This window comes from Mus caroli, chromosome 9 (assembly GCF_900094665.2).
Source record: "Mus caroli chromosome 9, CAROLI_EIJ_v1.1, whole genome shotgun sequence".
Lineage (NCBI taxonomy): Eukaryota > Metazoa > Chordata > Mammalia > Rodentia > Muridae > Mus > Mus caroli.
The window spans coordinates 110,656,951-110,674,110 of record NC_034578.1 but is presented as its reverse complement, the minus strand read 5'-3'; the positions used below and the strand labels follow the sequence as shown (position 1 = coordinate 110,674,110).

At 49.2% G+C, this 17,160-nt stretch overlaps 1 protein-coding gene across 6 annotated transcripts in view; it reads right to left on the bottom strand.

Moving 5' to 3' along the window:
• Osbpl10 (oxysterol binding protein like 10) overlaps nt 1-17,160 on the bottom strand; it is a 244,449-nt gene that overhangs the window by 5,619 nt on the left and 221,670 nt on the right. For all 6 annotated transcript variants that reach the window (XM_021172670.2, XM_029482011.1, XM_029482014.1 and 3 more), the window contains 3 exons: nt 11,059-11,539; nt 4,138-4,324; nt 1,064-1,246 (listed from right to left, as the gene is read on the bottom strand). In XM_021172670.2, the coding sequence (XP_021028329.1) occupies nt 1,064-1,246; nt 4,138-4,324; nt 11,059-11,539 (851 nt within the window). The remainder of the gene's footprint in view (nt 1-1,063; nt 1,247-4,137; nt 4,325-11,058; nt 11,540-17,160) is intronic.

The following is a 17,160-nucleotide window of genomic DNA, read 5'->3' as shown; positions in this document are numbered from 1 at the left end:
CATGGTAAAGAAAGCCTTAAATAAAAGGAATTAAAATAGTTTAAATTTACACACTGAAGATTTATAAAAAATCAGGCATTAGATGTTAAACCATTTATGGTCGATAATTGACCATAAAGATTTACTAACCTGCTCTTGGAAATCTGCCACTAGCCTCAGATGACTGCCCCACTGATTTTACCCGTTCAGAGTTGTAACGCTTGGGTGATTCCTATTAATCATGATGTCACCTGTTCTACTTGTGATCCACTGAGTGCATCTTTTCAGAGCTGTAACGTTTGCTTGATTTTTTTGTGCTTTACTGTGCCAAATGATAACGATGGTATTTGTGATTGCTTCACTGAACACATCTTCTAAGAGTTGGGATATTTGTTCTTTTAATGTAGAAAACCCCCTGCTTTAGACTGCCTCTGTGTTTGTTTTTGTTTGTCACTGCCAAATCCTTACCCACCTAGACTTCGAGGACCCTCATTCCAGGGACCCCCGTACCCAACTGGGGTGGTCCGTGGCATAAATGGTTTCTCGTTCTTGAATTGTTTTCTCAAAATTAAAACATGTTTGAATCTTTTCTGAACTTAATAATTTCCCATGCCAACAGATAGATTCCCTAGAAATAGAAGACAGGATTAAAGTGAGCTCACGTGTTTAAATCTAACGGTCCCTAAGCTGCACCTGCTGCTCCCAGAAGCACGGGATGCGTGCAGTCAACTCTACTGCCCATGCCAGCACTCAATATTTTAAAAATAGCTGTCAAGGAAAAGAAAAGGCTCTCTGTTTCCCTGCATAGTTCTTTGAATGACCAGCAACTCTCAGATTAATTTACAATCCACCAATAATCCGGCAGTGGAGAAACTTTTTCAGAACAGGCAGCACACGTCTGCCAGATGGCGGATGGTCGCCCACTCTGTAGCCGCAGAACCACCCAAGTGATCACTACATGGGTCCATCCCTAATGGACGAGGGGTGTTTCAGTGGCTAACGGAAGCACACTTGCATCCTTTGCTACTAGCTATGCTGCTTAAGTTTCCCACAGATCTCTCGGCCAAGGTGGGGACAGGCACACCTGGACTCCATGGGCCCCTGCTTCTCCAGGGGTCTAAGCTTCTTAGGATACACAGGCAGGGTGGTTGTGTCGATGACTTTGGTCTCCCCGTTGCTGTAGGTGAACTCCAAGGTGCCGTTCCACTCCCCATGCGCTTTACAGACGATGGTGTTGGTTGGGTTGTGTTTCACTTCAGCTGTGACCCTGAGTTAATGAGAAGGTCCAATGAATCAAAAGGGGGACCGGGGGCCCTTTTCAATGGGCAGTTTAGGGAGAACGGGCTGGTTTGCAGTCTGGCCCAAAGACTGGATCTTAAAAGAAGGTATAATATTCTTGATCAGAACAAGAAAAGAAGATAGCTGGGTGTGTGGGCTCATGCCTGTAACCCCGAGCACTTAGGAAACAGAGGCAGGGTAATCTAGGCAAGAGCGAGGCTAGCCAGGGCTAAGCAGATAGGCTTTGAACCAAAAAAGAGAACAGAAGAGAGGGAGAAAAGGAAAGAGAAGAGAGAAGAGCTAAACCCTGAGATAAAACCAATTCGGGTCTGAAGACAGATTAACAGTAAGAGCCGTCAGCCTGCCTCACTCATCCAAGAGACAAGCCAGGTGGTTATATAAGATGCCTCTGTCACAGGCATGACCCAACGGTAAAAGATGTCCTCTCCTCCCCAAAACAGCATCTCCTAGTGCTACATTTCTACCATGAAAAGAGTGTTGGAAGAGCTTTTCTGTCCTTAAATAAGGTCTTTGGTTCTATGCCAACCATCGTGGTACAAAAGCCCGTATAATCCCAGCATTTGGAGCAGAGGCAGGAGGATTACAAATTTAAGGCCTGCCTAGGCTATATGGAAACTTGTCTCAACAACAAAAGCTACAGCAAACAATCCAATCCCCAGGAGGTCAGTTCTGGGTGGGGATGAAGCACGGATTGCTCACAGTCCGTCCAGTCCGAGTATCTATCCACCCAGTACCCACACACTCCCCGATGAAGGCTGAGCCAAACCTGGCTTCACGCCACTGCCTGCTAGGCTTAGGGCAGTACCTGCGGACTCAGCAATACCTGGGTGACCACCCTCAAGCTCTTTTTTAAAGCCCCTGGGGAAGACTGGTGAGATGGCTTTTTACCAGGTATAGGTGTTGGCCGTGCCAGCCTGGCAACCTGAATGAGGTCTCTAGAATCCATGTAAAGGCGGAAGGAGAGAGCCAGCCCCACAGAGCTGTCCTCTGACCTCCACACATACACCATGGCACAGCCCCATACGCATGCATGTATATACACGGTGAAGGTAATAAAGACTGCAAACTGCCTCCCTTGGATGTTTGGGGAACTCGGGGCTCTCTGTCTGAGTAGGAGGAAATGCTCCTGGAGCCGCGTCCTCTGCGCCCAGTGGTCCAGCTTGTGCTGAGTTTCCAGTTTGCCTTTTTTATTTTTATTACATGTATGGGGGGAGAGGCATACACAGGCTGAATCTAGGGTGTCTATGGAGATCTGAGATGGGTGGCTTGAAGCTGGAGTTACAGGTGGTGGTGAGTCATCCAATATGGGTGCTGGGAGCTGACCTCTGGTCCTCTGCAACAACAGTAAATACTCAACCTCAGAGCCATCTCGCTACCCCAGGTTTCCAGTTTTCAAGTGTAGGCTTGGAAGCCACTTCCCTTGACCTGAGAGCCATTGCTCAGGCTCCTTGTAGGCCTAGAGTTAGTGGGCCATGCCAGCGATGCTGTGCACTGGGCTCTCCACAGGGAACACTCGGCTGCAGGGCTTCTGATGATCCCTCTATTGTCTTTCAGCTGCCAGTATGACAACTGAATACTGGGGAGAAAGATGCCCAATTAGCGTGTGTGTGTGTGTGTGTGTGTGTGTGTGTGTGTGTGTCCCTGTCTCAAACTAACACCAGCCCGTTGCTAGAAACAGCTAGGGATCTGAAGTCCGCACAGTGGTGGGCCTGCCCCAATCATGGCTATAGAAAAAGGCTGCCCTTCCTCCAATGGTGACCTCTCCCTTAGTTCAAGACCTGTTTTTCCCTAGCTTCTAAGGACAGTGACATAGCCTGTAGCTTACACACCTAAGACTCCAATGGGGGGGCTGCCATAATGCCTGCACTTGCAGAGGGCTACACTAGAAAGTGGAGGGCTAAAAGGCCATTTACCCTTTGGGAGTCTCCTGTGTTACCATGGACGCCCCATAAATGAGTGAGGAGACCCCAAAGCCTCCCCTATGAAATGAAGGAGAGAGGTGTTTCTTCAAACAAGACCGTTCACTCTGTCTTGATGGTTGCCTCTTTTTTTTCTTTTGGTTTTTCGAGACAGGGTTTCTCTGTATAGTCTTGGCTGTCCTGGAACTCACTTTGTAGGCTGGCTTCGAACCCAGAAATCCACCTGACTCTATCTCCCGAGTGCTGGGATTAAAGGCGTGCGCCACTACGCCCAGCACCATTTATTTATTTATTTATTTATTTATTTATTTAATTTTTGGACAGAGAGTGCTGGGGAATTGAACTCAGGTTTTTGTGCACATCAGGCAAACACTATGCAGCCCCCAGCTCTTGACATTTTGGAGGCAGTGTCTTACTATGTTACCCAATCCTGGAGTGTGCTGGGTAGGCCCAGGCTGGCCTGGAATTTGAATGTCTGCCTCCAGAGGGCTGAGCTTATAGTTAAGTGGTATAATGCCTGGCTAGGACCCCATCTATTTTTTTTTTTTTCAAGACAGGGTTTCTCTGTGTAGCCCTGGCTGTCCTGGAACTCACTCTGTAGACCAGGCTGGCCTCGAACTCAGAAATCGGCCTGCCTCTGCCTCCCAAGTGCTGGGATTAAAGGCGTGCGCCACCCCCACCCGACTGTTTTTTGTTTGTTTGTTTGTTTGTTTGTTTGTTTTGTAAATTATTGACCTTGTTTTGTTTTGTTTGAGACAAGATCACATGTCTTCCAAGCCTCCCTAAGTATCCAAGGATGACCTTGAACTTCTGTTTCTCTATTCTAGCCTCCAAAGTGTTGGGATTTCAGGTGTGCCTACCACACCTATTTCTTCCCAAAGGGTGAGGGGGGACTCAGACACAAAAGAAAAACACAGCCAGAGTGCTGGCCACTTCCTACCTGTGGACCTTCCCGCCGTAGAAGGGCTTCGTGTGGAACGTCACGGTGGCAGAGTACCCAGTCTTGGCACAGCTAATGTTAACCTTCCCTCCAAGCTCCACCCACGGCACGGTGAGGATGGAGCGGGCGTAGGCACTGGGCAGTGTGAAGACATACTCTTCCCCGTGGTCCAGAAGTCGAAGCACACCTCCAGGAGAGAGGGAGAGTCAGGCAGAGCATGAATAGGCAGAGCATGAATAGGCAGAGCATGAATGGGCAGAGCATGAATAGGCAGAGCATGAATGGGCAGAGCATGAAGGGTGGGCACACTCAGGCAGGAGATCCAGGATGGCTTGCAACACATGCCTGCCATGCCTCTCACCTCAACAGAGCTCTCTGTTCATCGCCCTGGGTGCTGTGTCTGCACCACGTGAAGCTCTTAGAAAGACCACAAGCAAGGTAGACCTGCTGTCAACTGGGGGGACATTAATCACTGAGCAAAGACACCAAAGTGACTATGATCAAGGCAGTGGGGGGATGGTGGACGGTGCCAAGGACAAATTAATGTAGAAAAGGGGCATGCCTCAAGGAAGAAGCAATTCCCCGTGGTGACAAGAAAGACTGAGGAAGGGACCTTTGTGAGGGAAGAAGTTGCGTGCAGAGGTATGGAGGATGAGCAGATCAACAGGAAGGGAATGGCTTTAGTCTTGCTCCAGGGCAGCTAGTGTATGAGAGGACCCCGTGAACAAGCACCTCGCCCTGCATGTCTCTCCCTGTTCCCCTTCAGTATTGAGACAAGGATACCCACCATCAAGGTACCAGGAGCCTACATGGGTGACAGCTCCATTCTTTAGCTGCATATACATGACCAGAAGTTGTTTGTGATGTTCCTTCCCAAGGCTCCTGGTTCTCCAACCAACAAGAGTAGAGACTGGTGCCAACAGTCCCCAAGAGGACTGGGTGCCCATTGGTCACCAGCCTCCTGGGAGCTGCTTGCATGGTGCCCCTCAAGCGTCACAACCTCCCAGGACAGTAAGGATCATGATTTCACTATAAGCAGGGGACGACTGATGCTGCAGACAGAGCCTAAGGGGCACTGCCAATCTCTCTCTCTCCTGAAATAGTCAAAGATCTAGACATGGGAGGAAGTCAAGGGGAGGGAGAAAAGAGCCTGCACACGCCCAGGGAGTATGGTAGATGGGACACAGAGGTCTGGGTACAGACCATGAGGAAGAGGGTCTGAGGCCTCATCATCTCAGCCACACACTCACATCATCCACAGGGGAATGGGAAGATCTACACTCACGTCATCTATAGGGCAATTAGATGCTACACACAGATCATCAATAGGAGAATAAGATGCTACACTCAAATCATCAATAGAAGATATTACACTCACATCATCCATAGGGGAATAAGATGCTACAATCAATCACATCATCAATAAGAGAATGAGACCCCACCCTCACTCCATCCTGGCCTTACAGAAGGCTCTAGCCTGAACATCTATCTGTCTCACTGAACATCTGTCTCAAAGCTTACCTTTGTGCATAGCATCCACAAACTGGGCAACTTGAGAAGACAGAAGGCAAGAGCTGGGGTAGAAGACTGCAAAGAGACGTCACAGGGTGTGCTGGTCCACACCTGTCACCCAGAGGCTGAGGCAGGAGGACTGGAAACTCAAGGCCTACCTGGGACACAGTGAAACCAGGGTCTACCCTGTCTCAAAGGAAAAGGAAAAAGGCCACCAGGATGTCCCTGTCAACCCTCGGTTCTACTTCTAAGTTCCTTGACTCCCCAAGCACTGGCCATATCCCTAGAGAGGGGTTCTGGCAGGGACGAGGCCCCTGGGACTCTGGAAAAAGCTTCGGTCACTTCTAGGCCCCCATATGCACTGTGGGTATTGATGGCGATGTGCTAGTTAGGAGAGTCAGTTCTCATCATAGACTGGCCTGATGGGTCACTTGGAAGGGGAGTGATGACTAGGCTGGCCTGTGGGTGGCCTGTTTTAATTGGATTAGCTGAGGTGGGAAGGGTCATCTGGACTGTGAACAGTGCCATGCCACGGGCCGAGGTTCCCAAATGAATGAAAAGAAAGTAAGGTGATAGCCATGAGTCTGCTGCTCCCTTCCGATGGGGAAACGGTGTGTGTGTGACCAGTTCTCTCAAGCTTCTGCCACCTGTGACGTTCCTGCCATGGTGGTCTACATGGGTGACAGCTCCATTCTTTAGCTGCATATACATGACCAGAAGTTGTTTGTGATGTTCCTTCCCAAGGCTCCTGGTTCTCCAACCAACAAGAGTAGAGACTGGTAAACCACACAACCTTTCTCCCTTAAGTTTCTCCTGTCCGTATTTTACCACAGCAATAGTGAGAGACACTAAGGCAGTAACTGCCTTCCCGAAGGGCAGCTTGTCTCCCTGATGCCACAACCTCATCACCATGTCTACTGTGGTCCCACTGGAGGACTAAGCCTTCCTGACCTTATCCAGGACATCCGGACACTTATCTGCTTGCAGGAACCCACCCCAAGGGCAGTGCCAGTCATCTGTCAGATGGCTGGTGAATTAAGCCACCTAAAGGAGTAGGCTTTCTAGAGCCCATTATCAAAATGGAGATAAGCAGGCCTGTGGCACTGCATGAAGCAGGCAGGAACCTGGTGGTGGTGGTCTCTCGAAAACACCTGTACTTCATCTACAAAGAGTTGCCGCTGCTGGGTATAATGGTGCAGGCCTCTAGGCCAGCCTGGGCTACATAATGAGCTAGGACTACAGAAAGAACCTCCCTTTTAAAAACAAAAGAAAAAAAAAAACCCAACAACAAAAAAAACCAACAAAAGGACACACTCTGTGGGGAATTTAGAATAAGTATGAAAATCAAATAGAATAACCCAAATATCAAATTTTTTTCTAATTTTTATTTATGTATCATGTGTGCATGTGTGTGAGGGGGATGGGCAGTGTGTATGGCAACCAGAAGATAACTTGTGGGAATCGGTTCTTTTCCTTCCACCATGTGGGTCAGTTAACCTTGGGTTTTGGGGGCTGCCTCTAGCCTATAGAGTCATCTTGCTGGCCCCGCTTTTTGTTTTTCAATGAGGATAGATTGAATTGCTCTGTTTTTAACTGCAGACCAAGGGACACAAGTCAGTGCCTTCGCTTCCACTGAGCTCTCCACTAGGCCACACAACTGTGGAGACCCAGCCTTGCACTCGCTGCCAGGGTGGCACTGTGGCCTGAATCTGGGGAAAGACTGAGTGCTGGAGGAGGAGCCTGACTCGGGAAAGAGCACAGGCCCAGAAGGAAATGCCTGACCTCACCTCCTCCAGGACAGGACCAGGCAGACCTGAAGGACTTGAAGGTACCAGGGCCAGACACCATTCTGCCCTTGCTTAGACACCGCCTCACATGGTCCTGAACCTGTGACATTCAGAACTTTCTGGAAGTGTCTCGGATTCTGATTTCCCATCCAGAACAGAAGGTTGTACACTGAAGAAATCCTCAGCTCGGGAGATCAGACAGGCTGCCCTCCACACACGGCTTCCTCAACACTCTGCCCACAAATACCACTGGCTCTATTAACTCTCCCCAGATCCTGCCTGAAGGGATGCGCTTGGGTCTTCACTCAGAAAACCACAGACAAGGGCTCTGCAGGTCACCTGTGACCTCCAGGCCCAGACACAAGTATCTTATCTTCTTAGAGATGATCAACATGGCCTTCCATAGCTGCCTACCGCTCCCATCCTTGGTGGCCTCTCTGCCTCTGCTACCCCTTCATACCCCTCCCTGTGGGAGGATAGCAGGGGTCAGGGCTCATACAGCAAACCCCTTGGCCTTTACATGACATAATTTTACCTGGGCCAGGGATTCCCCAGGCAGAGTGTAAGCTCTCCACAGGAGCACCATACTTGACCAGCAGTGACCCTACATTCTCCTTCCGTTCCCTCTCCACTCGGTTTGGAGCTACGCATCCTTTGAGCTGCTCACAACAAAAACCTCAACGAGGGCCAGCAAGGTAGCTCAGCAAAAGTACCTACAGGTAACGGGAGAGTCAGGGATTCAATCTGTGGGTCCAAATGCTTAGAAGGCTGATTCCTGACTTCCATATGTTCACTGTGCCTTGCACACTTGCATACATGTATCATATTTATACACATACACACACACACAGTGTGTGTGTGTGTGTGTGTGCTATAATTAAAAAAAAAAAATCATGGCATTGGTAAAGAACCAGATGTGGTGGCCAAAGCTTATGAAAGTCAGGGCCAGCCTGGGCTACGCAGTGAGGATGAGGGTCAATACAATAGAAAAGACTTTCTCAGCAAACACCCCTCCCCCCTAAAAATTATAAACAGAAAGAAAACCCACCTCACAATGATGGGCATACCCCCTCAGCCTTCCCCACGTCAGAACACAACTGGATTGTTACAGGTTAGACCTTAATGATCCCCTAAAGTCTCACAACTGATGGCCTGAGTTCAATCCCCCAGATCCACATGGAGGACAGAGAGAACTCATTCCTGACAGGGTGTCCTCTGACCTGCGCATGTGCATTATACACGTACACATAATGAGTTACGTGTAATTATAACAGTTTTAAGAAGTTATATAGCAATAAACCATGCTGATGGCCTGTTTATACATGGAATAGCCTATTCGTTTCCCTACAATATTTTTCTTTTTCTTTTCAAGACAAGAGTTTCTCTGTGTAGCCCTGGCTGTCCTAGAATTCACTTTGTAGACCAGGCTACCCTCGAACTCAGAGATCTGCCTGCTTCTGTCTCCCAAGTGCTGGGACCTAAGGTGTGTACTACCATTCGCAGCTAACCTACACCTTTTCAAGGCTCTCACAACACCGTGAATGCGATAAACCTCTCGTGGAGGTTTAAAAGGGAATGGCCCCCTGGAGGCTCATTTATTTGAATGTTTGGTCCCTGCTTAGGAAGGATCAGGAGGTGTGGTCTCGGAGGAGGAGGTGTGTCTCTGGGGGTTGGACTCTGAGGTATCAAAAGCTAGGTCTAGCTCTCTCTGTCTTTGACTTTCAGATCAGGTGTGAGCTCTCAGCTACTGCTTCATCACCATGCCCGCCCCCCTGCCCGACCCCTGCCTGCCCTCCTGCTGCCATGCTGCCATCATGGCCTCACCTCTGAAATTATAAGTAAGCCCCCCAATTAAATGCTTCTTTTTATAAGTTTCCTTGGTCATCATGTCTCTTCACGGTAATAGAACAGTGGTTAAGACACCTAACTAAGGGTACTCCAGGTGCTGCCCACCACCTCATTTACCAGAAAGAGAAAAAAGGGGATGTTTTAGTGATCTTTCATGATGTAACTAGGGAAGTCAACCACACACACACACAGAGAGAGAGAGAGAGAGAGAGAGAGAGAGAGAGAGAGAGAGAGAGAGAGAGAGAGAGGTATTCCTGTCACTAAGGTGTTTGAGGTCATCTTCCCAAGAGCTGATGCCCATGTGTGAAAGTGACACCTCTTTTTCTATTTTCTTCCTTTCCCACACTTAAAGTAATGTTTTAAATGTCTTGCTAAACTCCAGACCTGTTTAATACTGGCTGGACCTGAAATTCTTTTCCTCAAAGCAGCGAAGAATCCTGGTTTCACTGGAGTAGAGGTCTGGGAAAGTATTTCTCAGCTGCTCCTGGGGCTCCTGGGGCGTGCAGCTCTGCCCCACACCTTACTCTCCATGCCCCATCTCAGGGAGGCACTCACAGCAGCATGCCCCACCCCTCCCAGGCCACTCCCTGTCTCTTTCTTTATGGCACTTAGTTCTCAACACAAAACTCAGCTGACGCCCGCCCCTCTTGTCTGTTCCCCAGACACAGAATTGTAGCACAGCTGCAGGGGCCGTGAGGGAAGTGTCCATCGGTCCTAGGACAGTGCCCAGCACCTGTAAGTGCTCAGACAGCAAGCTCTCCCAACAGTGGAGCTGCTGAGAAGGCTCAGCAGGTAAAGATGCTTGCCACCAAAGCTGAAGTCCTAGTTCGATTCCCCAGAATCCACTTGGTGGAGCGAGGGAACTACTTCCTGCAAGTGTCCTACTCCCTCTACCTTCATCTTCCCTCCATACATTCATTCTCTCTTCCCTCTCCCTATATATAGATATATAGAATACATACACATATAGAATATAGATATGTGTATATGTGTATGTACACATGTAGAATATAGATATGTGTATATGTGTACACACACATATAAGTAATTTTTAAAAACGTAAATGCTCACAATAAAAATATCCTTCAACGACGGGTCTGAGGAGGACTCTCAAGAAGCCAAAAGGCTGAAAGTAAAATTCTGTGGGTATCTTTTGTTTGTTTGTTTACTTTTGTTTGCTAGAATGGGAGTTGTAGGATCTCAAATACATCTGTGACTTAAAAGGGAGTTAAATAGACATGATGAGACACTTCGACTTAACAGGGCTTGAGGGTTTCTCCACACAATGAGCAGTGCTCTTCCCAAGGTAAGAATGTGCTGTCATCCACCAGGGAATGATCAGCCTGTTCTCACTACAGCGGCCCCTGCACAGAGCCAAAGACTTGGCTTGAGGGATTCCTATGAGCATCTTTAAGCAGGCAACTCTGTAATCTTCCTGGTCTGGGAGCCAGAACACATTGACAGCCACATACTCATGTCTGATCACATATGTAGGGCCAGCCCTAACATCCACAGTCCATCGGAAGAAGGAAGATTCTAGAAGGCAGAGTGTGCAAACCACACTGTGTGCGATGAAACAGGAGAGCAAGAACCTGTGACCCATCCCTTTCCCCCCCATCACTTGGGACCACTGGGAAATCAGCCAACCTGGTCCATCATCCACCCCTTTCCCACCCACCCCCCATTTACAAATAAAATCCACACGCAAAGCAATCGTTGCTCATCCCAGTGCAAAGGGCAGTGGGTAAGACTCCAATTCGCTACGTTGGCTTACCTTCCCCTATCATAGAGACCCCCACGGACATGCCCATGAACTTGCTTTTGGTCCATACGTGAGTGTTGACACACAGTCTCTTCTCCTTGCACTCACAGTAGAAGCAGGAGATGGGCGGATGATGGGATACCTGCTCAGCCACAAACCTGAGCTTATAGCTTTTAGAAGGGTCATCGGCCATCGGATGCTCGTGAGCACTAATGGGAGGGTTGGGGGAAGTCCACTTCGACTTGACTCTGTCCTTAGGAACCTCCCAGGAGCAGTGAAAGGTCTCGCCGATGATGGGGTTATAGGGCTTCTTGGCCAGGGTGCCTTTGCGGCCCTCGTGGAAGGCCGTAAGATAATACTCCACGAAGCTAATGACTCTCTCCTCTGGCGTCGCCCCGGCAGTGATGGCCAGCAGCAGGTCAGGGTGCGCCATAAAGTCTGCGTACATCTCCAGCAAGGACCGCTTCTCCAGAATGAACGTGGGGAGCACCACCTGCACCAGGGACACAGGGAAACAGGGTTTGTGAGAGCTGGTGGGCGGGGCTACACAGCCAGGGCTCCTGAGAGCTGGCGGGAGGAGGGGCTATCTCCACTACACAGTAAGATTCAGGAGGCTCAAGCCAGGAATGAGGCCCTTGATGGAAACTCCTGCATCAGTGACTAGCCATAAAGTCATTTGCTAGCAAATGCCACAGAGGCACCCTGGGGGAGAGGAAGGAATGCTGTGGGTGCATTCATGGAGCCTGGGAAAACCAGGAAAGGGTTAGGTGACGGCTTTGTTGGCTTTGTCGATGTCAGCCCAGCTTTGTGCACAAAGCTGTTCTGGGTGAGTTTCTTCTTTGCTCACTTGAGTCATTACAAGAGCGCATGCTCATTCATTATCTCTCCTCACCTTGCCCCGCACCTCCCTACTCCTTGAGAGTTCATTGTACATTCTGTGTCTCTGCTAACACACATCCTTCTTTCCAGCCCCGTCGTCCTGAGAGAGGCTATTTTTAAATTATTACATGTTAATTATTTATTCACTATTGGGGGGGCACTTGCTATGATGCACATGTAGTGGCCAGAGAGCAGCCTGCAGGAGTTGACTCTCTTCTTCCGCCATATGGGACCTGGGGGGTTAACTCACATCGCCTCAGGTACCTTTACCCATTGAGCCACCTTTTTTTTTTTTTTCTTATTCCTCCTGCCCACCCCAGCTATAGGAGCCATCCATGCTTCCCCTGAAAGAGACGCTGTGTCGTTTTGGTCCCAGAGGCCAGGCAGGCAGACAGGGTTTCACTATTACCAAGAGCATTTAAGTGGGGGTGGTATTAGAGAGGTATTGTGTAGCCAACACAATCCAGCCAGGCAGGGGCCAGAGATGGAACAGAGGCACCCTGCGGGAGAGGAAGGGATGTCATGGGTGCATCCATGGAGCCTTGGGAAACCAGGACATGACAGAAAGGGAGACTGAAGTCACAGCATCATCTGAAAGGAGATGGCTGGGGCAGTCCCTGGTCTGTTACCCACTGTGGCCGACTGAGGGAGGTGCATGAGTGGACACACAAAGGGAACCCAGCGGTTACTCTAGGCCTGCACAGCCCCACTTTCCTACAACCCACTGAGCAGGTCGTCTAAGCAAACAGGGGTCATCTGAGCTGGGGACGCAGACAACTCTGATGTATTACTCTCACCTCCCACTGCCCTAGGGGTCCCACAAAAAAATAACAAAATAACAGGAGTCAGGCCTCAGGGCCCACCCACTCAGCTGCAAAACAGTGCTTTCTCTAGTCTGGCCTAGCTCGAGGGAGGGGGGAGAGAAACAAGGAAGGAAAGGGGTCCCTAGGCATGGAGTCTGGCTGAAGCCTCCTGGTGGCTGAAGATTAAGACTCCAGGAACACAGTTCCCACTAGCTGCTGAGCAGGCTGTCAGCACAGAGGCAGGAAGCCAGGCTAAGGGCTCCCGGCCCACAGCCTCACTCCTGGGATTATGACTACTAACTTTGTTGACAGTGAGGGGGTCGGTCAGGCCTTCCTGCACCCCTGGGACTCTGCAAGTTTTACCTTGTTATTTACAGTCCTGCCTGCTTTGCCTCAACCCTCCCTCATCTCCTCCACCCCACCCCCACTCATTAAGTTCCTTTGGAAACTCTTTGGGGTAAAAAAAAAAAAAAAAAAAACAAACCCCACCAAAGTTGGTCAGCAGGTTACTGCAGGTGCTGCCAAGCCTGTCTCCCAGAGTTCAGTCTCTAGGTCCTACAAGAGCTGACTCCCCAAAGATGTTCTTTGGTTTTACAAATGCAGCTGCCCGCAAAGTAAATAAACAAAATAATCTTTTCATCACAAAGCCCGAGCTATGGTCCCATTATGAAGGAAACAATGCGTGACTCTAAGAGCCCACACCCACCATCTCAGTCACCCTTAACTCTCCAAGAGCCTCTGGTTCTTTTAAACCCTAGTGCTCAAAATCTATTATGTTAAAATCTTGCCATAAACTCCCAGTCTGCTCCACAGCTCATCACCAAGTTCCTTTCTGTGGCCCCCAATTTGAGGCCCCTGAGAAGATTAAGGATCCTCTCCTCGGGTTGCTGCCTACAACAATTTGGAGCCATGCCCCTCGCTCTGCCACCCACAGCCTTGCTTGGCTCCTTCCCATGTGGACTCAGGGGGTTTCAAAGCTGGCAGGCCACCAAGGTTCTACAATAACTGACCCTGAATATCACCCAGGCGTACAGTTCTGTAACTATAGCCCCGTGCCAGGTTTCCCTTAAAGAAGAGAAGAGATTGGTTTTAGGTTTAATTGTGTGTCTTCATGTGTGCACACGTGAGTGCAGGTGTCTGTGGAAGCCAGCAGAGGGCATCAGATCCCCTGGAATAGGCATTAGAAGGGGCTGGGAGCCACTAGGGTGCGGGGAACTGAATCTGCAAGATCAACCCCTGCTAACAGCTGAGCCATCCATCCAGCCCTGCACACTGGACTTTCTTTAAAAAAAAAAAATCATTGCAAGTGATTTGCATACAACAGAAAAGACTTCCAGAAGAGAAAAACCAGGCAGATGTGTCTTCAAAGCATAGTGGTTCCATAGGAAATCAGAGGAAGCTAAGCCCACCGGGAAGGCACGCTTTGGCAGAGAGCTCTTAATATTATATATCTGTCATTAAAAGCCATGTAAAAAGCAGCAGCAAAATACAAAATCAAGCACAGAACACAATCCAAGTAAATCCATTCAAAGCCTCAGGACGTTAACTTGTCTCTAGATGATATAGGGCTGATTTGCATTTTTGTATCTACCTGCTTTCCTCTGTCACATGCGGGAAGAAGAAAATTGTCATCAGATCCAGGCAGATTTCCTAATATGGTTTCCGCCACAATTCGACTAAAGTGAGAATCCAGCTGTCCAGGGATGTCTCTGGCCAGGTGGGCACTCTACATTCTGCCTTGGGATAGCCCTCTGCAGAGTCAGGTGATGACATCTGCTGAGCTCTGTGTAGCCAGGCTGTGTGGCTCTCCCGTTGGATATGGAAGCAAGACCACGCAAGCAAATGTCCCAACGCTTCTTTCTCCCCCTCCCCTGAACCACTTGGGGGCTCTGAAATGATTAATCTTCACTGTCCATCTGAGTGAATTCAGGAATCATTCAGGAGACACACCTCTAGATACTCCCTTGTATACCAGATACTCTTTGAGGAAGTTTCTAAGAACACTCAGCAGAAGAGGAGAGATTCGCCCTGTGTGCTATGTGGCACCGCGCCGTGGGCTCAGGTCCGAGACTGATCCACAGTGAGAACTGGAGGTGAGCGGCAGGCAGCACTCATCTATCTCCCTCAGCTTCCTGACTAATGCGGCCAGCTGCCTCACCCTGCCTTCCCCACCGTGACACGCTGTGTCCCTTTTAAACCGTGAGCCCAGATTTCCTCTGTTCTTTCTTGTCAGGTATGGGTCACAGCAACAAGGGGGCAGCACAACTGGCCATTCCAGCTGTAGGTTTTAGCAGCTGGGACCCTCATGGAGCCGAGTCGAGGAGAAAGGGAAGCAGCCATGAGTGACACGGAGAGCCACATAGGAACGCTTGCTCATTCTTTCTCCTTTCAACATCATCAGGGACCCGGCCCAGGGAGCAGTGCCACCTCCGTGAGCCCAGGCTAAGTCACCCCTTGCAGACATGCTCAGAAGCGGGTTTCCAAGGTGACTCGGGTCTGTCATGCTGACCGTTATTAACCATCATACTTGGGGACTAGGGTTTACAGCCATCACCAGGTCCAACCAAGCAGGTCTGCCTCTGTTCAGATGTCTCCTCCGTGGCCCTCCTTTCTCAGCTTTTGCTGGGGTACTGTTAGGACTTGAGAAGGTCACCACCAGACTGGCTCCAAAGCCTGTCAGGAACATTCCCGCCAGGGTGGCCAGTTTGATCTCTGGTCCAGTCTTGTTTTCTTCCCTCACTCAGCCTCCTTGAGGCAGGTGGGGGTGGGGGCTCGTCTTTCTTTTCTGTGCAGTGCATTTCTAAACAAGTCAGTTCATCAAGTGCTTCTTGGGGAATGGACACCAGGGATACGGAGCCAAGAAGCTCATGAGTCCTAATTGGGCTGTCTCCCTCGGACAGGATGAGTGACAGCCCGGCCGCCGTTTGGACGGATGGCGGGCGTTCAAGCAGTCTGGCTGCGGATTTATTGAACCATCAGTAAAGGACTGCCTTTCCTCCCATTAACATAATTAAGACAATGAACTACTTTGGGGGAAGTTAAAAATAAATAAATAAAGGAGAGATTCAGCGGGCAATTAATTATGCCAATCGAAGAGTAGCTGCTCTTCAGATTGGGCCCTTAGAAATCTGACATAGATCAGCACATAGCCAAGAGGGCAGAGGACAGCTAGAAAGAGTGGCAGTCCCCTCCCTCCTGCAGGGAGCACACTAGACTCCTGGGAAAGATGCTGCGAACAGGTATGGTTTTTCCCTCAAAGACCCATCAGTCCACACCTCAGGGGCCAGCCACGTGATGCTCTGTTTTCAGGTTGAAGAAAACACCCTGTGTGACCCCGAGAAGTGAAGGGTCCTGGGGCTACCAGGTTTCATCCGGGATTCAGAATCTGGAGAGCTTTGCAAAATAATGGGCGGGGTTCTCTCCTCGCCTACCCTTCTGTCTTCTGTGTGTGCATTAGGGCTCTCTCCTTGCCTCCCTCTTTCACCTTCTGTGTGTGCATTAGGGCTCTCTCCTCACCTCCCCCTTTCGTCTTCTATGTGTGTGTTTTGTACGTATGTACAGGTGCACATATGTATATGAGTGATGTGCACATACATACATATGCATGTGGAAGCCAGGGGACAACTTTGGGGACCATTCCTTCAGCACCATCCACTTTTCTTTCTGAGACAGGGTCCTCTCACTAGAAATGACCAACTAAGCTAAGGTCGCCTGGCTTGCAACCCTGGGGATCTATCTCTGCCTCCCTAGCATGGGAAATATATAGACATACATACATATCTGTATGTATGTATGTATGTATGTATACATGTATGTAATATATCACATAAATACGTATGTGTGTGTGTGTGTGTGTGTGTCTGCGTGTGCACCATCTCTCCAGTCTCTCCCTGTTTCTTTTCTTACCCAACAAAGCTGATTAGATTTCCTTAAGGAAATTTCTTCCCCCATTTTATGGTGCCTGGACTATTACAAAAACCATTCAACACAATATTTTGTTAGATGGAAAGAGTTTGAAATTAATTTTTCAGTCTCCTTCCAAGTAGCCAATTGGGCATTAGCTAAAGGCAATGTCTGCAGTTTCAGGATTAGGCTAGGCCTCTGGAAATGCAATCACAAGCTAATAAAATAATAATGCAAACTTCACAGCTCCAGACAAGAGCCCTACACAGAGCCTCCTGGATGGCCAGCGGACCGTCAGATAGCTCCCACCAGGCTTCTGTGCCCTTCATATTGGATCTGAGCAATTTAAACTTCTCAGTCACTCCTATCATCCGCGATTCCAGCCCTGAAATTTTGCAAGCCATTTTAAAAGCGTGATCCACAATGAGAACATTTTGCACTGTGACCCGGCGCAATATAACTGGCATCAAAGTGAGTTACCATACTCTGGTATTTTCTGCCACAGTCCACGCCTTAAGAACGACTGTCT